General features: G+C 35.5%; 1 protein-coding gene across 1 annotated transcript; it reads right to left on the bottom strand.

Moving 5' to 3' along the window:
- Positions 1-190: 190 nt before the first annotated feature.
- Positions 191-25,410, bottom strand: LOC113748990 (calcium-transporting ATPase 3, endoplasmic reticulum-type). The gene is made up of 35 exons (XM_027292606.1): positions 25,202-25,410; positions 25,056-25,106; positions 24,859-24,892; positions 24,211-24,228; positions 22,938-23,074; positions 22,473-22,547; positions 20,721-20,766; positions 19,366-19,425; positions 19,172-19,252; positions 18,554-18,639; positions 17,437-17,538; positions 17,305-17,358; positions 15,914-16,015; positions 15,751-15,809; positions 14,260-14,404; positions 13,456-13,563; positions 12,416-12,568; positions 12,224-12,328; positions 10,514-10,710; positions 9,471-9,582; positions 8,657-8,755; positions 8,417-8,562; positions 8,248-8,305; positions 7,073-7,165; positions 5,912-5,962; positions 5,630-5,761; positions 4,492-4,593; positions 3,613-3,667; positions 2,663-2,748; positions 2,206-2,354; positions 1,929-2,034; positions 1,763-1,816; positions 841-886; positions 594-699; positions 191-506 (listed from the first exon to the last, which is right to left on the bottom strand). The coding sequence occupies exons 1-34, from the start codon at positions 25,232-25,234 to the stop codon at positions 632-634; spliced, it is 3,003 nt and encodes a 1,000-aa protein (XP_027148407.1). The 5' UTR covers positions 25,235-25,410; the 3' UTR covers positions 191-506; positions 594-631.
- Positions 25,411-26,366: the final 956 nt, after the last annotated feature.

Genomic DNA, 26,366 nt, shown 5'->3' with positions numbered 1-26,366 from the left:
GCATATGAAAAGTTGAAAAGTTTAGAACTCATGGGCAGTTTAGTTTTTTTACATAGTAAAAAAAAAAAAAAGGAATTATATGAAGCTAAATGTGGAATTGTACGAAAAAATTTTAAAAATGTGGAATTAATAAATGATTTTTCTCTACATGTCCAATTTGTATTCTCAGAAAATAATCATGGATAAGGAATACTTGAAACTCCCCAAAAGGGAAGGAAGAATGAATAACGCTTTATAACTTCGAAAATTATTGTGCCATCAGTAATTTTGCTAGTTCCGAGATATAATTACAATCAATTCGCTCCGATCCCTGGAGCGGTCACCCACCAAAACAGTCAACTTCTTCCGTAACTGGTCAAAATTGATGCGGAGAAGTGTAGCTTTTCCAGCTCTCCTCTTTGTGGTTACAAAACTACAGGGCTTTCGAACCATTAAAACTACAGTATAATGGATATCCAGAGCTCAGATGAAATCCCTTGCAATACATAATGCAAATTCCAATTCGCCTGCAGATGAGAACATAAGCAAGTCATGTATCTGAGATTAGATCATACGCACTCACAGCTGTATGCAACAGAAAAGATGCAAAATACCTCCATCAGAAAACTTAGGAGTTGGCCAGCACTCTTTGTTACTTGTCACGCAACTCCTTTTTTGGAAGTAAATCTCCTCTCCGAAATCTAAAGGTGAACCTTAAGCCTGAACCAATCGAAACAACAGGAGGAATACGAAAAATATTAATGATGTATCAAGAATAATACCCTACCATAGAAAATTATATCTCAGTCATTAGGGAAGACAGAAAAAGAAAAAAAAAGAAAAACGTGAAAACAATACTACCAGAATTTCTTGAGAAGAACTTCAGTATCTCATCAATTATTATAACCTGAACCAGAGGGAAACTCTCATTAAAAATGTGGAATGCATGTAAACTGATAGCAAACTTGCGTTTTTACGTTTGTGAAAGGTTTACACTAGTCTAATATACAGTTTCTAGCACTTTCTTAGTAAGTGAATCTTATATCAACTGTTACCACTAATATGACATCAGAGTAAATGATGTTAGCCAGGCAACAAAAGTCGCAAGGAATTTGTTGTAAGCCAATGAAGAGGTTCTGTTCAGATGCAAATTGAATAAGGATGACTTAAGACCCCCTTTCTTCTCTTATCTTTCCAAATTGATGCCATCCCCCTCTCCCATAGAATGCTAGTAAAAACACAACTCTGCTTCATATGTACAAAGCATCAAACTAACTCAATTCACGCTATTCATTTGTCCCTGGAATCATGCATCTCTAATTGCTTTTTTTAATTATAATTAAGAAACTGAGCTTGAAAGGAACTGTTAAAGCATACATGTCCAGTCAATTTTTGTACAATTCCAGAAACTATGCAAATTGGTGCTTCTTCTTGTCTACACTCTGTATGGTGTGAAGGAAAACTAAGGGCATTAACATGTAGTACCCAAGAGCTAACACAGCTAAGAAGACTTTTTGTTGATCCACGGACAGACTTAACAATCAGTAATTAATTTAGTGAATCTGTTCTAACCTTGTGGCCATTGAGGACAAGGAATTACATGATTAGTTTTACTACTTCTGAGATATTCTTTACCGAAAAAAAAAAAGGAGATCAACGTTCATCCAGTTTATAAGATCATAAGCGAAGGTGGAAGTTCGTAATATACATAATTTTTGCATTCCCATCTATATAAAGAAATTAACCATTCATGCATAAATATTTTCAAGGTATGATTGCTCACAGGAAATGAAAGGTACAACACAACTGTCCACTCTGACCAACTTAATGGTGTAACCTGCAAATAGAACGGGTAAAAATTAGAATATCAAAAGCCTGCATGAAAATGGAGGAGCATCATCAGTTATAAATCACTTGAAATTGTTGGAATAAGAAAAAAATCGACTTACAGAGAAAAGGACTGCTAATGGCTGCACATATAGAATAAGCATGTGGAGGAGTATTGTCAGGACAATCGAAGCAACTAGCCACAAGTTACTCCAGGGAGGAATGACACTGACAATCATAAACAGCATTTGAGCCTCCATTGCAACCAGCGAAACGAAAATGCATTACAAGATCAAGAAACAGAAAGAGAGTACCATTCGAAACAAAGGCAGCTCAGAACTGAAGGTAAATATAAGTTCATATAACAAAACAAACTTTCACATATTTCAGCGAACTCACAGGAGGGACTGATTTTCACTAAGATTATTCAAGGCATTGAACATCTCGACCACAACAAGCACTGTCATTGAAACAGTTGATGGATGCCGATCGCCAAATATGCTGCATGGATAAGCAGTTTCCCTTGTTGAACAGCTATCAAAATTCATCTGAAATAATCAGATACAACAAAGAAGTGTCAGTCAAACAATTTTTGGACTTAGTACATACTACATACCAGAGTCTCCTAGTTTTAGCAAATAATTGTAAAACATACGATGTGCACAATCAGAATGGATAAGCAAAGCTTAAAGAAGAACACTAGTGAAAGTGATAAATGCAACAATTATGAAGATATTAGGAGATAAAAAATGCTTGTACACAAAATAGGAAAATAAAGTATACAGGTCTGCTTTAGTGTCTATGATACTTCACACTTCACATTTTGAAAACAAAAAATCTCAAATAGAAAGCTTACCAATTCACTGTATGGAATTTTAGGCCCACTATCAGAGTACACAAACCACCATATGAATCCAGCAATAGTAGCAAGTCCAACATATGCTGCAGTAACAAAGATCTCAATAACAACAAATAGGACGAATAAGGATAAAGTTTAGAATTTAAAAAATGCATCATCTGTCACATACTATGACTTACATATACAGCTTGACTTTAATGCAAGTTATTTGGATTCTTTCTACAAGAAAACATTATATATGACATTCCAAAATCTATCAATGTGGTACTGAGTTGGACCTAGAGAATGGGCTAGGTGCATGGCAACTCTGGGTGAATTCTAATCCAAGTTGCATAATTTAATGAGTAAACTGGTCAGATGAAAACATTAGTGTACATGTTATTGGAGTAAACTCCCAGATTTAGGACTTAGGACCTCTCTGAGGGCAGATCCCGACCACTCAGAAAAGGAGGATGGAACGGAGGTAAGGACAATGATCTCTCTCCTACCTAAACCTGTTTCGTCTCTTCTAATTGCTCATTCTTAGTTACTATAAAACTATCAAAGACAAGAACTAACCTGACATACAGGTCAAGTAATGCAGTAAATTAGGAAAACTGTCCCCAAGCAGCACTTGGTAACTTGCAGTATACTAGGAAAACTGTGCCCAAGCAGCAATTTGTAAAAATATTTTTTAGCAGCAAAAATATCTGGAAAAGATGTTAACCAATAGCACACCATAAGGGGACACAAGGAAGAGGATTTTAGATTATTTCACCAGAAAGTCCAATAGACAGCTGATAGTAAACCTCATGTGCTAGCAATTTGAAACATAACTAATCTCCTAGGTTTATATGTAAGAATATCATCTGCAAAATGCTAACAACTTGAAACACAAGCAAGCACAAGCTATGAACACTGACAAACAAAATGCATAAACAAAGACTTGTTAAGCTATTTATTTCTACCTCCAATAACCAAATAACGAAAGAACAGCCATCCAGACACCACTGCTTCATTGACCTGCCATACAAACAAAGTTGAGATGAACCTCCGATGCTCATAAAGAATAAAAAGAAAAGATAACAAAACATAAGATAATAACATCGGAAACGTGATCTCTCATCCTTCACAAATCAGAGGAGTAAAAATTAATTTCCGTCGCTTCTCCTACATAAGGAGTGATTTACCCTTTTTTTGGGATACTAAAGTTTTTGCCACACATCAATAGGCGAGATGTTAATTAAATATCTTGAACATTGCAAAAATTCCAAAAAGAAAAAACAAAACACACATACTGCACTGACAGCATATTTACATCTGATCTTGAAAGAAAAGTGAAGATTGGGATCTCATTGGTTACAATAAATATTCGACAAAATTAACCTGTTTGCAAAAGCAAATTAAATATTCGACAAAATTGTGCCTTTTCTATTGGCCAAAAAAAGGAAAAAGCATTTCTGGATAGACATCCTCAATTAAACAGCTCAAGTAACTAAATCATACTTGATATGATCCTTGCACCACAAAAGGGTAATACCATGCTAATTACTATACAGACAATGGCCAATCAATCTTTACCCAGTGCAAATAACCATCAACTAGAGTAATACTTCAAAAATGAAAAGAGAGGAGAGATAAAGCTACCCCAACGAGCTTAAATTTTGTAACATACTCATTAGAAAAGATATAACCTAAATTCATAACCCCCCCCCCCCCAAAAAAAAAAAAAACCTAAAAGGACCCAAACAAGAAAATATGAAGCCCCCTTGCCCCATGCATAGGCCCATGACCAAACAGGAATCTAGACCAAAGAACTTATTTTTAAGCAAACTCATTGTAAATACCTTACGGGGTTTAGCCTTCATAACATCCGAGTCTTGCTTATTGAATCCAATTGCTGTTGCAGGCAGCCCATCAGTGACCAAATTTACCCAAAGCAGCTGGACCTGCAAGATAATGAGCCATCCAAAAAATGATTTAGCACAAGTTTCAAACTTTTGTTACTTTTTACAAATGCAAACTGAACAATGACAAATGAACACCAAATGATCATTCAATATTCCATGAATTTTGCCAGTAAAAGAACAGTCTCAACTTTCAGATACTATTAAACAGCCCACTCGCCAAAATACTTGTTTGCCTTTAGGATACATTTAAGAATACTGATAAATGAAATATCACAAATTAATGAATCTGTAGAATTCTCTCAGCTGACATTCCATCTAGGATCAATTTGAGAAATACATCAGTCAATGTCGGCTTTATTAGGTCCATTTCAATACCCAAACCATCTTAAAAGATCTCTACTTTTCTGTTATAGGTGCTATTTGCGACATATGGTTGTCCCCATCTTTTCTAGCTTCACAATCCAATTTTAAAACCTTAAATTCAGCTGCACCATCTCCGTCAATGCATTGTTTCTTAGTTTCTCAGTGCTTTTTGTAATCTAGAATCTTAATTTCTGTTTACAGATATGTCTTGAACAAAATCCGCTCACACTTCTCTACCTGCTTTAGTCCTGTTAGTGAACACTTTTTTCATCTGCCACAGTGCATAGAAGAATCACGAATTATGAACAGGGTGTCCAACAAATGTCAAGAAAGCATTGTAACGTGAAACAGACATTTAAGCGTGTAAGGCAAGTCATCTTTGTTATTTGTCACAAGCCCAAAGTGCAGCACCATGATCATCAACTGGTCAAGGACAAACTACTGTAACCATGCCAGAGAGAGAGAGCGAGAGAGAGAGAGAGAGATTGGTACAACAGAAAGCAAGTTTTGAGGAGATAAACCAGGGGGGTGGGGGAGCATTTTCCTTGACTTATATATAAAACTCAATAGAAACATGAACATGCACTTGACCAACTATTGAATCAAAAGCAAGGGCTTAGCAAAGTGATAATCTATTTAAAAAGCTGGAAAAAAGGAACTTAAGAACAATTGCTATGAAAACTTAAAAAATGTAGCAACCAATTGAACTCACAGGCATAAGGGTATCAGGTATCCCAAGTACTGCTGCAAAGAAAATACAAACTACTTCACCAATATTTGAAGATATCATGTATCTGATGAACTGCTTTGTGTTGTTATAAATAGCCCTTCCCTCTGCAACAGCCTACCAATGAATAAAAAAGGTTAAATAGATAATCAAATTTATGGTGTAAGTTTTGCAATATTAACTTATGTCTAAAATCATTCAGTACGCAAAGCATAAAACCGCGAGTCTATTAAAAAAACCGTGAAAAGCAAGGAAAGAAAAACTCACTGCAATGATTGTTGCAAAATTATCATCAGCCAAAACCATATCTGATGCACTCTGAAAGGCAACCATAGAAGCAAATCTGACTTAATGACAAAGGTCTCTGAAGATGCACTCAGAATGTGCAATGCTGTTGTACAAAATAAAGCTTGGCCAATTGCAAGTAAATCCGGTTAAGTAGAAGTATCAAACTAACCAGACATCATCCAAGTTTCAGTAAGGCAATTGTAATAAGCACATGTTGATGTGCTTATTACAATTGCCTTACTGAAACTTGGATGTTCCCCTGCAAGCCCCAAAAAAAAAAAAAAAAAAAGTTCCCGTACAAGGGCACCTACTCAGACCATCAGGTTTATATGAGTTTCGTCGTTCGAGTAGCTGTGAATTTCAAACTGAACTTGGTTTACTATGATGGGTATATAAAACACAGTTCGAAAAATTTTGAACTTCAGATAATTAATGCTGCAGCAAAGCCAATTTTGATATTTGAGACAGGACTAGTGGTGCAATTATGAAACAGAAATCCAGCAAGAAAGAGAAGCATTTAGGTCATGGAAAGTAATAAAGCAGAGGTAGAAAAACAGAAAGCCATTTTGTATTTTTTAGAATTGGAAATGGAGAGAAAAGCTTGAATTTGGCTACAGAAAGAGGCCCACTACTATATTAGCTTCCAAATAAAAAATAAAAGAAACTACACTAGAACAGTCCAATTTTCATTCTGTAGGATTGCACTGACAAACTGGCAAGGTTAGTCTGTTTAAGGACATTGAAGAAATCTGAAGCAGGATATGTAGCACATTCTGCTTCAGAAACCTAAACACTTAAAGGATTGCTTGTTTTGTAGTGAATAAAAATAGTAGAACAGGATAGGCAGTCAAATCAAAAGCAAGTAGCAACAGCAAGTATAGGCCAAAACAGATATTGCCATTACTCTTGCTCTCTGTAAAGGGATATGCCATTAGTCTTATTCACTCTCCGGAGAGGGATATTATACGCTAAAATTTCCATCGCTGCCAGCAACTTCTACAGCTGGAAATCTAGTTGCTATTTCTCCATCAGGACATAGCCAAATCATTAGGTCCACACAGATGGTAGCAAGAAGTAAATAAGCATAACAGTTACTTCAATTTTCTTCATTTCTCATATAGACAGCTAAAAGTCAAGTACCTTGGCAACAGCTGTTCCTGATCCCATTGCAATTCCAATGTCTGCTTTCTTCAGTGCAGGGGCATCATTGACTCCGTCACCAGTCATAGCAACCTTAAAAATTATGGTTTAGTTCGTTTTGCACAGGATAAATATTCAGAAAGATATGTTGAAGTGCAACTAGTGTCTGCTTTCTACACTGCAGGTGCATCATTTACTCTGTCAACCAGTCTGCCAACTTAAACTTCAGGGCTTAATTTCTTTTGCACAAGATAAAGATTCAGAAGACATCGTAGCACAATTAGTTTCACATGCTCACATTCATGTGTTCACTAACTCTACTAAGGCCAAATCTGTGATACTTTATTTGTCATATTCCTAAATTAAAGTGACTATGCAAAGGAGACAGGAAACTTAATCCACTAGAGAAGGCGGAAAGGTTGAATGGAAGAAAATTAAGCCTGCAAGGAAAACCAAGTGCTCTTAAACAGGTTTGAACAACTACATGCTTTACTCTAAACAACCTGATTGGGCCAGTTAGTCAAAAGTCATGATAAACTCAACTCACAACCACTACAATCACGGTAGTAGTGATGGTAGAATGCCTTGTAAACATCATCTTTTCCCTACTAATCAGAAATCACAGAAAAAAAATTACCACAATAGAACTCTTCTATCATGTTATTGGAAAATATCATGCATTAACAGTTGCACTAATCGACCATCCAAAATGGGTGGCTGCAATAAATGCCATATCAAAGAGTTTGGTCAAGGCATTAAATTCGAGACCCGATTCCCAACTAAAAAGTCGCCTCAATGACATGAACGTTTTTTTATATGTACAACCCAAACCACCCCCCTCCCCTCACTGGAAAAGGACAAATGAAAGCGAGAAAGATCCTATATGGTTAATCAAAAAATGCAGGACTCAGGAGACTACCAAGCTTTATATTAAGAGCCGAAAAAACAAAATCAAATATATAAAATAAAACAAAACTGAATTCCACAAGCAACAATTTCTTGATGAAGTCCAAACTAACATGGTAGCAGTGAAACTTTAACCTCCCAAGCTATAAAGAGGCCAGTGACTCTCAAGCATTATGACCATGACAAGTAGTAACTTCCTTTGTTCAATTCATGAAAACAAAACTTCACTGAAGTAGTCATAGTAGTCATGTGCATTACAGGATACTAACCACCTCATTTTGATGTTGCAAAGCTTCAACAAGTATCCTTTTGTGAGATGGTTCAACCCTGACAAGGAAACAAATCAGAAAATGTCAGTTAAACATATTAAACCCCAACTAGTACTCTCTTCAAACAGATTTTAAAGAAGATGCAGCTCAAGATAAAATCTGAGAGGACCTGGTAAAAAGTGACATTCGTTGCAATGCCATGGTTTTTTGCAATGCTGGAAGTTGTTCAAACTCAGAAGCAGTGTAAGAGTGCCCTGCAAAATCTTCTAAGTGATTGAAGGCACCAATTTTTTGGCACACAGATTCTGCAGTGGTCTAACATTGCATCCCAAATTAAAATCAGTTCAAAAACATATGACCTAGCTCAAAGACATCCAAAATAAAACCAACACAGTGGAAATAGAATTACCTTATTATCTCCAGTGACAACAATAACACGTATACCAGCAGTCATGCATGAAGCTATAGCATTTCTTACTTCCTCTCTTGGTGGATCAAGCATTCCAACCTTCATTTTAACAAGAAAATCAAAGATGAATCTTGTAGAGGGAATATACTGTTCGAAAGGGAAAAACAGTGAGCAATAGAAGCATCTTAACCATCCAGCTAATGCTGTTACTCCTGTCAATTTGTATGCTAATAAAGCAAGAAACACAAAAAACAGGAGGGTGGGAAAAGAGAGAGAGAGAGAGAGAGAGAGATGCATCTTGTAAGTTAACAAGAATGGAGAAATGGTGATATGACTAGACATAATGACTGTTGGAAACCTATGCCCCTATTTCTCCACACCTAATATAACATTTACATAGAATCTAGAAGAACAGACTCATTGAGTTTGCAACCATCCTGAATTTTCAAATTATTTACATAACAGATGGCATATACAGATGCTATAGCTTTTATCACAAAAAATTACAAAATTACTGATTTCCCTAGGATGTAACAAGTGCAGTTGATCACAAAGTTGACTACATCACAACCAGTTGATAAGCAAGAGACACCAACATCTGGTCTTACAGCATTGCGAGTGGTACCAACAATTCACATTTTCAAAGCAAACATTTCTAATTTTTTTCCAGCAAAAATATCAGGATAGTGAACAAAAAGTCTGGTTATCAGGTCAGTTTATTGACATGAGAGTTGAGATATTCTAGTCTAGAGATTAGTAGTATATGACGAAGACTGGAAGAAATGTTAAAGACATTACTGAACAGAAAGCATACCAACCCAATAAATGTAAGTTCCTTTTCATCATGAAACGAGAGAGCCTGTTGACCCGTAGGCATCTTTTTCCAGGCCAGAGCCAAGCATCTTAAGGTTTCTTTCCCTGCAAAACTGGTTGAAAGAAAATCTCTCAGCACCAGGCCAAGGTTAAGGTAGAGTACTTAAAATAACTAGTACCCCACTTATAAACGGGTCCTAGTACAACAGAGTAAACTATAAACAGGTAGAAGATCAAGAAAATCAAACATGACTCCAACATTTACAGTATATCCCAAAGTTCATTATTCATTTCCAGACCACAAGACAAAACTCATATTCATTGCCGGACACATTTTACTATTGAGGCAATTCAATAGAGCCACTTAACAATGAGTTTAAACTCAGGTTTAATGCAAATTTCCACTCTTACTGATTTAGTCAAATTCTCAAGTTTATTTGTTAAGATCATTAGTAAATCAAATGTTAGTGCAATATGGACTAGTTACAAAGACCAACATATTAGACTATCATATAGACTAGTATATTCACGAAGCAGCCTGATTTAGTGCAGCACATCTGGATGGATTCACAGTTGACGAGGGCTGTACGTCATTGTGTACAAAAAATCCATTCAGAAGTTAAAAAAGTTGGCTGTTGAAGTATAGTCTATCATCTTTGGCAACAGAACCAAGAGATTTACAATTCACAGAATGTTATTCTTTAGTATGACATGCAGCACACTCATCATCAGATACAATGTAGGAGTGGAGAAGGAACAAGGAAAACCAGATCTTAGTGACTGGTCTTGATCTTAGGAAAACCGGAGCTTTAAAATTCCCTCCCTCGATGCACTAGGATAACTGGGTGTGTGCCTTTCTTGTCTGCCAAATTTGCTTTCCTATCAGTAAACTAGAGCCAGTTTATATAAAAAGAAACAATTGTGGCAAAATAGCAACAACAAATTTATTCAACCATGTGTCATTTATTCCGGGGTAGTTCTAAGTTGTTTTCTCAATGTATAAACAAGAAGACTCAGATAGGTGAGAAAGCCTATGGCCCTAACCTATGGAATCTTGATTCCAGCTCGGCTCTTATTGCTGCGGTTAGAGGAACAGTGGAACCATCATCATTGCATAGGATAGTTGTACATCGAGGAAGTATACTCTCTGGAGCACCTTTAGTGAGCATGATATCCATCTGCTTCCGGCTACAAAGGGCACTCATCATCTTGCGATCACGAGAAAATTCCAACACAGATATCTGAAGAAATATCCCAAAGAATCACTCCCTAGAAGTGCATCCAATGGCAAATCACAAAGGCATGCTTTAGGAACTAATGGTAAACAGTGTGTATACCATATACAACTGACCAAACATCAACTGAGAAAGGAGAATTGGTATTCTATGAAACATGTAATCATTCTCAGTTGGCCAATCCCTTGTCCACTAATTTATGATCAAATAAAAAGGTATTAGCTGACCAAATGGCTTTAAAAGAAAGCAAAAATCAACTAGAGTAAAAAATTATGTCTCTGAGATAGCATACCAACAGGCAAGAGGTAGGAAGTAAGTAATAGCGATTTTTCAAAGCTTTCAACTGAACATTAGTCATTGGGAAGATGGATAGGCACAATTATAGTCAGGATATTCCACTTGCCTTTTTACCCCCCTCCGGGGGGAGACTTTTGACCTGGAAAATTCATCAATGGCATTTTGAAGAATTTTACCCTTACATTTAATTATACTTAATCCTCTTGAACCCACCCTAGTATCACTTTACCTGCTCAATTTTTTCAGAGAAAATTTACCATATATTTTTGTTTGAAGATGCATTTCATGCCATATTTGCTGAATTTTGACTCACTGTATCCGAAACCAACAGTTAGAATTGGTGAACGAAACTTTTCGTGTAGTTGGCAACAACATGGTATTTTCTTCTTAGAGTATATGAGGCAGTAGTTAAGGGTTTTTTATACATGATCTAGAATGAGGGGAAGCATGAAACCAGGAAGGGAGAATGAAGACTTTGACAACCAGTTCTAAATCCTAATACAATGAAACAATGCTCCTGACTACTTTATATTTAAATCTCATATTAAAACAATATGAAAACTAGAAGTACGGGTGAAGCCTTCAAGGTAGAAACAACAAGAGTTGGCCAAGCATATAACTGCAGTTCATGATTGAGCAAAATTGCAAAAAAATAAAATCTCTATCTTCAATGGTCAAACTATTGATCTAAATTTTTACAAGGCAGATAAGTGGCTAGTATAGTTTATAAAAATTACTATTTACTTAAACACTATAGGATGAATTTGCAAGCATACACTGGATTGCCTCAGAATAACTTGACAAATTCCAGACAAGTCAGCACTAAACATCTCGGCCCCAATCCTCACAGACTCAAAATAAAGTAATCCATATCAATGCAACATGTTCACCAAAGACATCAGTTGGAGAAATAAAAAAATCCACAAAACTCAAGGAAATAATGACTATCAAGTAAAACATTGTATTGTTTGAGGTAACTTAACAATTTCCATGAAAATAAGAGCTACACATTTTCCCCCTAATGCCATAAAGACTCCGAGTTTGGTAACTACTAGCAATGCTACATATTCACCAAAGATGCCAGTGGAGAAACTAAAAGACACATAAAAGTCAACCAAATAATTGTTATCATGCAGTAAAACAGTATATTGTTACCGGAATAAGCTTTCAATGCCACAAACATGATATAAGATGGCACAACATCAACAAAATGAGTCCAAACCTTTTTGAATTGGTTCTCCCAATAACGGTTACAATAAGATGCCCTTTCATGCTTGCTTAGCATATTCAAAGCAGAAGGCATGGAATCAAACCCAGGAAGACCAATCTGATGCCAGGATAAACAAAGTTCAAACTCAATATGGAGTTCAACAGAAGATACAGCTGCAGGTTTTGGAAAAACAAAGAGAACAACCTTTTCTGCTAATACCCGGAGGGCGACTTCGGTTGATTCACCAATTTTTTCATAGTTCCTCTTTTCAGGATTGTATTGTATCACAGACTCATTACAAAGAGCTGAACACATTGCTATGTGGAGGAGACAATGATACTGGGCGGGAATCTCAAGCTGCAGAACAATATAAATGAGTAAATCCAACAGTAAACAACAGATCCTAGAAGAGCCACAATTCCCCCAATGACAGTTCCAAAGAAAAATCCAAAGTCCACTGCTTGCTAATAAAAATAAACATTGTCATGTTCTTTCAGTATTGTCAACAGAATATTGACTCAAAAAAAAGTAATCTTGGCAGACATGATACATACAATAAAGTTGGGTGCTGAGATGAAACCTACTTGCGCTTTTACAAAGTTGCACGCGAGATGATCAGTGAGGGCAATAGATATTTCATTTTTACCTTTTTACAAGATAAATCCTGAATTTGTAATTTAATAAAGAAATTGGTGCCTCTCCAATTTGCTAAACAGCATTCATCCAACGAGCATATGCCTCCCACTACTCCAAATTTCTGCTGCAGACTCAGCAGAGTTTTTAGTTTACATGAGATAGTCCTCAGCTAAATGAAACTCTACTCCAACATTCAACTGTCTTGTGTTATCTGTAAATTAATAGGCATTGATATTCTTCTTCACCACTCAATTTGGTCATTTATGTTTCCCTGAAGTACAAACACTAAAGAAGGACAACTCTTTCTCAATAGCTCAATACACCAGCTAACCTTTGTCTCGTTTTGGTGCCACACTACATCCAAGTTTGTTCCTGTTCTTAGATGCACCTTACTTGTACAATCGATAGCAACTAAAAGATTGCCCCAGTAGTACTTAATATTTTTTTAAACTGTATCAGATATATGCATTGCTAAAATCAGAAAGTCAACAAGCTCTCTGACAAACATTTAACAGATGAAAGACTATATTACAATAAAAGAGCGATATGGCCCTAAAGATATGTGAACATTAAAGCCAAAGTGAAGCATTGTTTATAATAACATTTACCTGAATACCATTGCTGTCAAAGATAAAACCTTCTGGGGCATAGGTTGTGCCACTCACACTATACTGGGCAGCAATGGGACCATGATTTACAGACTGAAGTACACATATCTGAAAAGGAAATTGACTCAATACCATGTTTGCTACATTTCATTCTCATTAGCATATATACATTAAAAAGAAAAAAGAAAGCTGGCTTCAATCTTAAAAATGTGAAACATATTTTAGCAAATAATCAGCAATAGCTAGAACAGCTAGGTTGTTTGGTGGACTGTTGAATCACTCTAAATTCAGATAGAGATCACACAGATTTCTCTCCCCCATATCAAGTACACTGGGCATTTGGTTAAAACTAAGATTCAAGTTACTCTACAGGCTGTTCAAGACATACACCTCCAATTGCTTCACAGGTTGGGTAAGTGTACTAACAAACCAAGAACGTAGTCTTCATTCTTCAAGGGGGTGGTGAGTGCTAGCAGGGGAATGAACTGGTCTTAAACTAAAGCAGATACATAAATTTGATAACTTATGCAAAAACAGAATATGCAATGCCATAATGGAGCACTAAAGAAATGCATTCATCTAATAGGAAAGCCAAAATGCCATCTGGTATCCTGTTTATGAAATGTAACATGTTACTCTCACTGGAAATGCAGAACAAGCAACTGCCAAGAATACACCACTAAACAAATTTACCAGTATGACTAGATAAGTACTTCTAAAGCATCTATTTTGCTGATATTGTCAGCTTAAGGAAAAAATAACAGGCAGAAATACAAAACTGACGAAAAAAGACATGATGTTCACCTTTGAGACGGACATCATATTGGTAGTCAGGGTACCAGTCTTGTCACTGCATATAACTGTTGTGCAGCCCAAGGTCTCTACAGATGGCAAGGATCTTACTATAGCATTTAAGCGAGCCATTCGCTTCGTTCCAAGTGCTAAACACCTATGGAAGTTAGTAGGGAAACCATGAGAATAGTAGACAAGCTGCAGAAAGTTAATTCTAAAGGAGATTAGCTTATGGCAAGAAACTTTTACACAGTAAATATATGTGTCCTCAGAACGAAATATCAGAAGCATTACAAATAACTTAAATAGGAACTGAATATCATTTCAGGCCTACACTACCTGCGATAAACCAATGCAGGCATGTGATCCTATGATTGCACGAAAATGAAAACTAAAATTAAATCTATGCATTCACGATATCATAAACTACGTGAAACTGTCCTGCTTTTAAAAAGAAAAAAAAAGTAAAGTTTATAGAAGTCATTTACTCCCACAGACGTTAAAACCAGTTTCAGGCTTTAACAGAAAATGCAAAGGTTCATTTCTTTTATCCATATTAACAGTGCTTACACCAATTCTATTAAGTACATTTATGAGTATCAACACAGACAAGACATGTAAAGCATCATAAATATCTTCAAAAACTCAAATAGGAAGCCATGATAACTCAGACCTAATACAGTCTTACATTAAACAATGCCTATGATGATAGAAGTGCATCAACAGTTCAACAAACTCATACAAAATCTCACAACTAAAAAGGTCCTAGACTTCAATTTTTATCGATGAATTTCAATGCAAAATGTGGATGAAGCAGAAAGTAAAAAGATTTAGGGTAATTAAAATTTAGCCCCCTGTGGTTTAGTGCTTTTTCACATGACCATTCTATGGTTTCTAAAAGCTATACATAACTCCCTTGTGCTTTGAACTAAAGTGTCAAAGTGATGGATATCGTCCTCCAAAAAGGCACCAGCTATAATGTCAATGTCCCCCTATTTAAAAACTGAAATGACTACAGTGGTCAAGATATATAAATTGTGTGAATTACATTTTAGCCCCCTCTGGTTTAACTCTTCTTCACCAGACCTTCCTATGGTTTTAAAAACTATACATAAACCCCCAAGCTTAACAAAAATTTTCTATCCTGACCTGAGGGTACTGTTAACATCAGCTGGCTCGGTTACAGAGAATGATTTCTGTAATTTTGAAACTTAAATCTAACATATGGGGAGGTTATGAAAAGCCATAAGAGGGCTATGTTAAAAAGCGCTAAACCACAGAGTGCCACATTGTAATTTTCCCAAAGATTAATATTCCATAATAATTGCAATTTGCAGTACTAACATTTTACATGGAATAAACATAACAAAAAGGTCTACCCATAAAAATGAGTATACCTGTTCAGATGAAGACGGCATTGTATGAACAGTGGTATCAAGTAGAGTAATTTATCAAGCTTTATGATCGGAAAATATGCCAAAAGTTTTCAAATTAAGCACTCACGTTGTAACAACAGCAGGAAGCCCTTCAGGAATTGCAGCCACTGCAAGTGCAACAGCAATCTGTGCAGTCCAGATGTGTGAAAAACAAAATGTAAGTGACATGAATCATAACTTTAGACAGAATGTGATCATTTTAAAAAAAGAAACTCATCCACAAATATTACCTTAAAGTAATGTATAGCACCTCTCAAAAGACCGCCATGGGCAGGATCCCGAAAATGACCAATGTTCACAATCCAAACCAATAAACATATACCAGCAATAACCTAAAAGAAGAGAAAAGAGCAAATCTTGGACAAACTCAAAGAAAAAATGACATAAAGAAAGTTCAAAGATAAGCTTTCATTTCTCTCATACAAGAAACAAGTCATACGATTTTAGAAGATACTCTAATCTAATTTTCATAGTCTAAGGCATGGGAGCAAGACTAGTCAAGATAACGGATTCTGTATGTCTACGAGCAATAATGTAAAAAAAGTTGATACATTGTAAATATGCTCAAACCAGAGTACATGTAGATTATATGATCCCCTGATACATTGCATATATGCTCAAACCACACCATTTGTAATCCGAATATGAATTAACACGCCATTGAAATGATAAGCACATACCATTTGTATCCCGATTATGAAATGACACGCCATTGAAATGATAAGCACATACCATTGGTCATGTTTACTAAGATTTGTCTATTGAATTTCATTGTATTCCCTACTTTAAAATATTAACTGACATAAATCAAGGCAAAGTAAATAATTTCAAATAAAAAAAAGTGCATTTTCTTGTTCCAAAGCTGAAATCAGAAAGAGAAAAGTTTTGCTGATTATATGGTTTGAAGTTAAAAAAAAAATTATGTCCTGCGAATTTCAAAGGAAAATGTAGTTCAGGAAAGATATCTAACAGGTGCAGTGGTCTAAATAGCTCTATGGAGATTTTTAAATCTGAAAGTAAAGTCAAGTGGGAACACAGCAGCTTTTCTTAAAGAAAATCTACAGCAAATTGAACTGATACAAACAGATATAACAAAGAAAACACTGAAAGCCAACTAATAAAAACTACTGGAAGGGGTAAGAAGCAACTGGAAATTCCATTGCAACAAGGTGATAAAAAAAGAGCACATATGTTCAGTCCAAATTGGTATTTAAATGTTCAATGTGCTAACACAACAAATACAAACAACATTTGGACCATCTCTACTCGTGACTCTGGTTGCTGCAGACATTTTCAGACAGTCATTCGCAATAAATCTTTAGATGCTACCAAAATTTTAAAGATAGGCGATTTTAGCTTCAAGATGATATTGTTCTGAAACTTCAAAAGAAAATTAAAAAAAAAAAGGAAAATATAGCCTGTAGCTCCAACATTATACCAAAATTCCAGAAAACTCTCTAGTCATTCCAGAAAACTACAACATAGTACTGTAAAGGCTTAGGCAGTAAGACAAGGAAACAAAAAATCAATGTTTATGCAAGTTTTGTATTCTAGTTACAGGCAGGAGGTACAATCTGCAGAAAGAAAGAGAAACAAAGACAGGCAAGAGATGCACAATCACCTTGGCCAAAAAAGTTCCAAATTCATCCAACTTCTTCTTCAATGGTGTCACTTCCTGCACCAAATAAAAGATTTTTTCAAAACATTCATCATAACACATCCTACAAGAATAACTACATGAGAAACAACTGACATCCTCAGTTCTCAACATGGAATCACGTATGCTTCCCATCGCAGTATTAGAGCCAACACCAACTACAACAGCCTTTGCCCTGCCAGCAACAACAACTGTTCCCTGGCCAGCAAAAACCTTGGATTCAGTTCTTCTGGCAGTATAAAAGGGGCTTTCGAAATGAATATGTTTGGAAGCCAAAGATCTTCGAACAGTCTTAATTCATGAATTGTCAAAATTAGTGTAAAGTCATGAACACTAGTGACCATGTGCAACAAATCACAGGCACATTGAATAAATCCAGGAGCATTTTAAGTCCCCATAACACTAAAATGATAAAGAGTTCAAGCGTTATATCAGAAATTCCAAAATAAGCTCCAGCCAGAAAACTTCTGCAGTGCATATACTTTCTGTTCTACTATGTATTTGATCCAGTCATGTTCATATGAACAGAATAGGAAGTCTCAGACTACCTATACAAGTCACATCAGAGTGCAAAAAACTTGACAGAACACCAGGAATCAAATGGAACAAATCTTCATATTATCCAAGCAAAGTTGATCTATCCACCATTTTGTACAGCTGAAGTAGGTAGTGAAGTTAAAAAATGTATCCATTGAGAACCCAGGCTGGTTGCAACGCAGGAATTTGCAGTTGAAAAAAGGTTGAACTGTTTTGCATGTGCTGTAACATCTAAGATACGTTGATTCAGTTTCTCTATTGGTGCAGGAGTTTTTACTCATATGAAACTTCAACATGCAGCACATCCTGTCTACCATGCACAATGTGTGAATCATCATGCTACTGTACATGATGTAAGAGCACAGCTTGCTCTGGCATTCTGGCCATGCATGTTTTAACTACATCTTTTTGAGGAAACAGAAATTTCTGAAGTATTAGCATCACCATGGTTTTGGAAAAACAAAAAAAAACTACCCATAGATCTTGTTACTTACTAATGGCATTTTACCTTGTAAAGAATTCAAAATTTGAAAGTCAAGAATGTATGGTAGTTGTACAAATATATACTTTAACAAAACCAACACACCACAGGTCTGCCCATCTTACTAGAAAGTACTGCACTAAATCTCCTCAGACTACAGTATATAGTGCAATTTAAAGTAGCTTCAGAATGTACCGAGAAAAGGATGTTTGTCTTATCCTGGTATACAGCATTTGTAGCAATTGTAGAATCAAGCTCTTTCTCCACAGAACAGCTCTCACCTGTAATGAACCACTACAAGTATTCATTGCCTGTCATCAGAAAGAAAATGCAGGAGGAAAAGGAAGCAGCAAGGCAGATACAGACTGAAATCTTAGTAACTATGCAAAACCATTGGTACAAAAACACAAAGGAATCTACATATAACAGCACTTGTAACAAATCCAATCATTGGATACAACAATAAGGCAGCCAAGAGCTACAGGAGAAGACTCCAGTAAACTAGCTAGAAGAATGTACCCTGATGGTCTTGCAAACATCATCAATATAGAACACGGAAGAATCATGATTGATTTGAAGCACAAGTTTGACAAGGAAAAAATTGAAAGCTTGAAGAGACAGCAGTAGGTAGATAATAAACAGCCCATATCCACCAGATGGAAAAATGATGTATCAAAACAAGGAACAATTCGGCAAAGAACCACAGGAACCACAACAGTTTACTAAGCAATATGCTTCTAATGTACTCCTTCACAATACAACAAATAGCAATGCATAAAAGCTCGATTTGACATGACTTTAATGGATATATACCTGTCAGAATAGCTTGATCAACACGTAGATGATCACTAAGCATCTTTATCATTCTCATATCTGCTGGAATTTTGCATCCAACTGCTCTTCCAACAGAGAAAAAAGGGAAAAAAGGATATTTACTTCATAGAGAACATTGAAACAGAAAATCTCCTCTACAGTTAACTGAATTACTACTTAAGCTGCGAATATACCACAAACTTCCACAATATCTCCAGGAACAAGGTCTGTTGCAGGTAATATTGAAAAGCAACCTGATAACATCATTGCCATAAAAAGTTCAAAGAATTAGTAGATTCAAAGTCTCCTACAATAAAACACAAAAATGTGATTACCAAGACAAAGCATTCCATGAATTGCAAATGATTTGAGAAAGAAGCTTGATAACCAAGGGTGTCAGATGCATTACTTCACAATTTTACTAGGAATGTAGCATGGTGGTTTTAAAACAGGCCACACAAGCTTGAGATCGTAATTCAATATCAAAAGGAAAAGTGGAAACAAGTAAAGATAAAGTTGTGATTGAGTGGATGGAAGATATGTCAATCTATACACATTAGGAAGTACCTTCCACCAACTTCTTGCTTATAATGGATAATCTAGAATTTTATCTTGCTTTGGTGTGGAACTAGTTTTAATCAAACATGCCAACAAAATAAAGCCACTGAATATACTAATATTAGATACTCATAGTGGAGTCAAAACAGGACCTCTTAAACCGTACCAACGGATAGTTTTGGCAACACAAAGGAGGCAAAATTTTTCTCATTTTCTTCTCTCCTCACATTAGAGGTCAGGAACCTAGTTTCATCTGCACTTAAATAAAAACCCTACCCTTCTTGAGCATCATTTATTTTTCGTAAATAAAAATTATTTGCAAAACAACAACAGCAGCAGCAGCTACTAATACTACATGAAAGTTTTCCATCTTCAAATCAGCCACCAGATTGAAATGTCAAAATGGTAAATCCAAGGGCAGTCTTCTCATTGTCAACAATTCAATATGTAAAACCATGCTCGGATATTACGGATGTTGCAAAGTTAATGTCTGCAAAGACACAATTCATGTCATTCAAATTAACAACTCAATATGAAAGACAAAATAACAACTCAATATATCCATTACTGCCTATCAATCTGAACCAAGACCTATTAGCTAAATCATAACAGCCTAGCTAATGAGTACACCCAAGCCAACCTATGGTGGTCCTTAAGCGTTTACCCCCTTGTGTTCTTATCTCTATCTAAGGAACTAAAGCAAACAGCACCTGATTGGGGTAAAAAGAAGTGAAAGTAATCAAAAGGAAAATAAAAAAGCACAAGCTGGTTAAATAAATTAATCCTTATTTATTCTCATTCATGAATTCTTTTACAGGTATAAACTGGAAATAGAATAATTAAAGCTATCCAACCAACAAGAATTCATCAACATGGCAGATTAAAAAGAAAAACATCAGACTAGCTACAACTACTTCTCAAGAAAATTAAACGTTGTAGCAAAACCAGCATTCAACATTTTTGTGGGAGTTTTACAAATGCTTTCTTTTACCATTTCGCAGGACAGTGGCAACATCAGCTTGGTAAGCACGCAGTTCCTGCATCCAATTTTTTAAGCAATGAGCAAAAAGCAGGAAAGATGAACAGATTTGAACATCCAGTAAAATAAGCATATAATGTCCACAATGGAGAGATAGAGAGAGCTCATCCACCAAAGATAAAACAACAGTATTTTTAAACTTTATATGCACCTTTGCACATGGACTTCAACACCTTTGCTTTAATATTACATAAAATTTCTTGAATTATGAAATATTCCAGATACTCCAAAACTTTCTACTCTATCCATCAATAGGACAATGTTTAAAAAGTCCCAAGAAGGTTAGTAGTGAAAATAAAAGGCTAAAACAACACTCTTACAACGAATATGCAATGCCCTAAATGCAGAGTACAAGACTGCCAAAGGAACAGAGAGAGTGAATACATTACGAACAGAATATCCAACTTCAAATGATTTCCAGAACAGAAACAGGTAATTCCCTACAATAAACTTGCATATCTTGAAAAATGTAGATGATAATAGGTGAGAATATGACATTTTTTGTCATAATTTATTACCATTAGATGCTTAAAAAAACAAATCTCTTGCGAAGTAAGGTAAGTCTTTCACAAGCATTCGTTAATTTAGCATGCTTTGTAGTTCAGAAGACTTGTACAAGGGCAACAAAAGGCAAAACTTAACATCATCCACAACGAACTTATGCAAAAACCACTTCTTTCATAAAAAATAAACAAAACTAACAACTTGCGTCACAACCAATTGTCTATACATGCAGTAATATTTGCATCAGACAACTGGTTTTCCACCATCTAAGGTTTCAAACCACGAGGGCCGAACAACACAATCCAGAAATATTAAAACAGTAAAACTTCAGTAAAAGGTCAACGATTCAAAGTACATCAAGCAAAAATGATAGAATAAAAATGAAACCCAGAAATGAAAACAGCAAAGAATGAGAAGGAACTAAAGCTCAACACTCCAACCACCAGTCTTTCCCATCCCAAGAAACTGCTCCATTTCTTTTCCAGATATCAACTGGTGAGACTTTTAAAAGATAACAATGCAATCCAACATGGAAATGTACTACCACAGGAATCAACAAATGAAGCAATATCAACCTTCAGGTACCTTTTCTATTTGCTACAGAGATGTTTCAGAATTATTCCTCCCTGCTTAACCACCCCCCCCCCCTCCCAAGGCACTGAAAACTACAAACTAAGCAAGCAATATATTTGAAATGGCAGAAAGAAAACCAAACCCACTCTGATGTTTCAATGATCATTCCTTCCGGCAAGTAAGAAACCTCACTCAGCTACCATGTTTAGCAGATATGACCTTCCACAACCTAAAGTTCATCAATATCTGTTCCTTGGAGCTTTAGCAAGCACCAAGAAAGCTTAGAAAATGCAGAACCTACTAACTTTATGACAAAGAACTTATGCAAGGAAATTCATATTCTATGTGGGGATGCAACATATGCATTGAAATCTGCTCTATGGAGAAAATGACTCATTAACAATAGCAGCTGGAAAGTCACTAGGCACAACAGATCAATGAAGTTAATATAAGCAAAAACCAAAGGTTGAGCTGAAATACATGCCGAGCAAAGAAAAAACAAAGAAACCATGATGACATTTAAGTAGTACATGCAAAAGACAAATTTGTAACAGTCCAACTCAATGTATCTGTCCAAACTTCTCTATGTTTATGACAGTGATCAAATACTCAAAGATGAAAAATGACCTCAAGAGCCTTTTCAGCATTTGTTTCTGTAATTACTCCTACAGCAGCATTTGCAGCCAATATCATCAGTATCACCTAAAAGACGAAATTGTTAGATCACAAAATGCAACAAGGTGTAGCAGAGCATGATAATCCGATCCATAGAAGCATATGTAAAATATGACATAACCTAAACATCGAATTTCAACAGGAATATTGCAGCCCTAGAATATAGGTAACAGGATCCTCAGCAAGCATTGTCTTTGTTATAGAAGCAAATAAAAAATGAGAACTGTAAAACATTTTGCAATCAAACAACAGCATGAATATCATGCTTAATATCGAAGGGGAAAATGGTAGGAAACTGAGTAGCTGGAAAGTTCAAGAAAAATGAATGCAAAATAGATAGAGAAGGTATATCTTATGTAGAGTGGACGCAAAGTTCAAGCAAAATAAATCAAAACCCATAAAGAAGCTTCATCTTACAGAGGGCTCCACAAAGGCTGATAACCCTGTCTCTCCATTCATCAATGCCAAAAGGAAGGATACAGCAGCAGATGCAATTAATATTTTAACCAGCAAATCGTCAAACTGCTTCAGCACTAATCTCCAAAAAGGAGTGCCTGGAAAAAAAATGGATACACATGAGAAGGTATTACCAAGAGTGATTTACCCTTTTTTCAATAAAATAAGGACGGCAATAACTAACTGGCAATGGAAACATTGAAACAGATGGTTTAATTCTCAATGACAGTCATGCACTTATACCTTCCATATGGTAGAAGCCTAAGAAATAAGCATCAACCCATCAAAAACCTAAAAACCTATCAGTGAATCAAGTACCTAAAAGAGTTTATCAGTAGTGGCAAAAACTAAAGATGCTGCAGAATTGCAAATGAATATGTGCAGCTTTTGAGGATACAATTTTATTTTCAATTATGGCGCTTATCTTTTTCTTCCCAGTAAATATTATGGATGATGAGGAATACCCAGCCTTGCTATACTAGACAGTTCATATTATTGCTCAATGGAAGTGTTTACAAGAAAAGATGGGGCCTTACAGGCTGAGCCAGCCAAATATTCATGCTAAAACTATGGGGGTTAAGACACTGAAATATTCTGGGAATGACTGAATCATGAACAAAAAGTGACGTCCAACATCTCTTTCAACAAATGAGACAGCTATTAAGCATTATTGGGAGTCTGCTCGTTAACTGTCTCTCTCACTCTCCCTCTCTTACCAGCCCCTCTTTCCTACATTGATAGGATTATAATTGATAATTTAAAAACCTTGAATGCTATTGGAAGCACAATTGGGATGCACACATCCTGACGAGAAGAAAAATATGCTAAAGCCAAAAAGTCAGAATGACCTGCAGAATCTCCTTCCAGATTTCATAGATATGATTCTATAACAGGTATTGGTCATTTTTCTTTTTGACAAAGTGACATGAAGGATATATTTCTGACACTACGTGTGAAAAAACTAGTATTTACTTCAAATATACAAGATTTTAACATAGTAACAGGCTTTATTGTATAAGATATGTTTTTGCGTGACGTATATGTTTCTTTTTAAGGAATAGCTTTTCAAGCCAACTTTTGAACCACGGCAAGATATAGCTTCTAAGATAATAACAGAAGTGCCAAGATGAGCCATTATACAAAATAATTTTTAACTTAAGGGGAAAAAAAAGAATAACAAGGGAGAACTCCTGCACTACATTCAGACTATTGCAAGAGCATTGCTCGAACTTACTTTGTTCTTGAGGCAGCACTGGACCATCCATGACATGTCAAAAAGTGAAACATGCGTCAGAATATATTTATTAGAAATAATAAAAATTTGGCAAGAAATACTCTAATGAAAACAGTATGAAGCAAACAAATGTGCATTTTGCAAACACCATTTGAGGAACGAGCACCTCCACCACTTCATGACTCCAATAAAAATCATTTGCAAAAAAAAAATGTAAATGTGGTTGGTTCTCAATGTACCTGGTATCTAAAACAGTATTTGAAGAAAGAGGAAGAGTATGCAGCTATGCTTTTCATTTCTTTGTTAGGGAAATTGAGTTTTAGTCTAACAGCAAATATCAAGTATGTATCAATCCATGCTTTTCATTTCTTCATTAGGGAAATCAGGTTTTAGTCCAACAGCTAATATCAAGCATGTATCAATCCAACCCATACCACCCTACATGTCCAAGTAAACCCGAGTCCCTTCTTTAGCTCATAGTGCACATCAAACAATTAATTTTCTTTTTTTTTTAACTTCATTAACCGAATTGCCAATCATGCACTTGTATTCAACAACGATCCCAGGAAAAATTCGAACTTTATATCCAGCAAAAACAAAGCAAAAATGAAAAAAAAAAAAAGTCTCAATTAATATAACACAGCCTACCATTTCGACCATATAATCTGGCATGCTCTGCAACCTATAGAACCAAATAATTTAAAAAAAAAAAAAGTAAGCAAAGTGAAGTAAAATATACTTAATCACCTATATTTAAAGCAAGAATTGAACTTTGAATTACAAAAAAATTGACAATTGAACTTCACATTTTCCAAAAGAGTGCTACTAGTAATTAACTGAAATACCTGAGAATCCGTAAGACCTTTGCTTGGGTCCACTGCAAAGAACTCCAGAACCTGCAGAAGCAATCAATCACAAGCTTCCTTATTAAATCAAGAACATCAAAAAAAACCGACACAACACAATACGAATGCAAGGAATGCTTAAGAACCTCGGAGACGGATCTAGCGAAGGCGTCCTCCATTGAGGAGGAGAGTGCAGGTTATAGAGGGAGAAAGTATGCACTTGATTGAGCCAATTAAACGACAACTCAATACAATTAGGTGATGAATTTGGAGCCTTCCTTCGTCTTCGTCTGTCTATCTCTCAAATTTGGTGCTAGTAGTGCTCTTGAAGAAGCGTTTTGTGATTACGAGCTTCTAGAGAAGAGAAACTGATGAATATATATACAAGCCGTTTAGTCGTACTTTACTGGCAACTGGCAGAATTCGGATCTGATGTTGAAGTCTTGTGCGTGCTTCTTGTGTAAGTGTCACGTTTGTCCTCGTAGTAACTGGTTGAAGAGAGCGTGTTACGGTTTTATTTTTCTTTCGTTTTTTTACTATTAACTAATATTGTACAATATGTTTTTATTTTGGGGGTTAATAACTCAGATTAACATTTGAATTAGCTGCTTACTAGATTATTGTGTGTGATGACTAGCCTGTCATTATCTTGGTATTCCCGTTTGGGATAGTCGATTAAAAAAGTAATTCTCTCTGTATTTAATTTGAATATTCTTAGGCACTTAAAAGCATTTACCAATTTGACAATTTTCATTGTATCAATTGCTCAAATAAAATATTCTTTGTGAAAGCTTAAAAGGTTCGTATATTAGTCCACAATCAAATGAATTAAGACTGTGATGAAGACTTATGGTCTTGTTTGGTTTGTAGTTTTTAAAGAAAAATTTTTACGGATTTCATAAACATATTTTTATTTCACATATATTAAATCAATGCAGTATGTTTTTATATGAAAATTCCAAAAAATAACAATCAAAATAGGGTCAACACCATGTATATATTTTTCTATCTACCCAACAAATGAAATCTGTGAAGTGATTATTGCTTGGTCAAATTATATATACTTGCCCTGGCTACAAATGCACGTAGGTTTAATGGCATGAAAATAATTGGTCAAATTAAATATTGATAGCTAAGGTGATTATTCAAATTTACAAGATGCACATTTGATCCATGACCCCGTTTGGCAAGTGAATTTTTTGGGTGTTTGTCTAAAATTTTACTGTAGTTTATTGTAGAAGTTGTAGAAAATTTTTTTGAAGTGTGTAAATTTTTTAATATTTTAAAGTGTATAGTTTAAAAATTTTTAAA

Source organism: Coffea eugenioides, chromosome 10 (assembly GCF_003713205.1).
Source record: "Coffea eugenioides isolate CCC68of chromosome 10, Ceug_1.0, whole genome shotgun sequence".
Taxonomy (NCBI): Eukaryota; Viridiplantae; Streptophyta; class Magnoliopsida; order Gentianales; family Rubiaceae; genus Coffea; species Coffea eugenioides.
This window is presented reverse-complemented; position numbering and strand designations above follow the sequence as displayed.

What these genes read in the sequence shown, in the direction of transcription:
- LOC113748990 (XM_027292606.1), bottom strand. Translation starts at nt 25,234, where the DNA reads ATGGAGGACGCCTTCGCTAGATCCGTCTCCGAG. An exon ending in TGCCACTGTCCTGCGAAATG is followed by an intron (nt 19,426 to 20,720) that starts GTAAAAGAAAGC and finishes TGATGTTATCAG; the next exon opens with GTTGCTTTTCAATATTACCT. An exon ending in AAATTCCATACAGTGAATTG is followed by an intron (nt 2,355 to 2,662) that starts GTAAGCTTTCTA and finishes TGATTATTTCAG; the next exon opens with ATGAATTTTGATAGCTGTTC.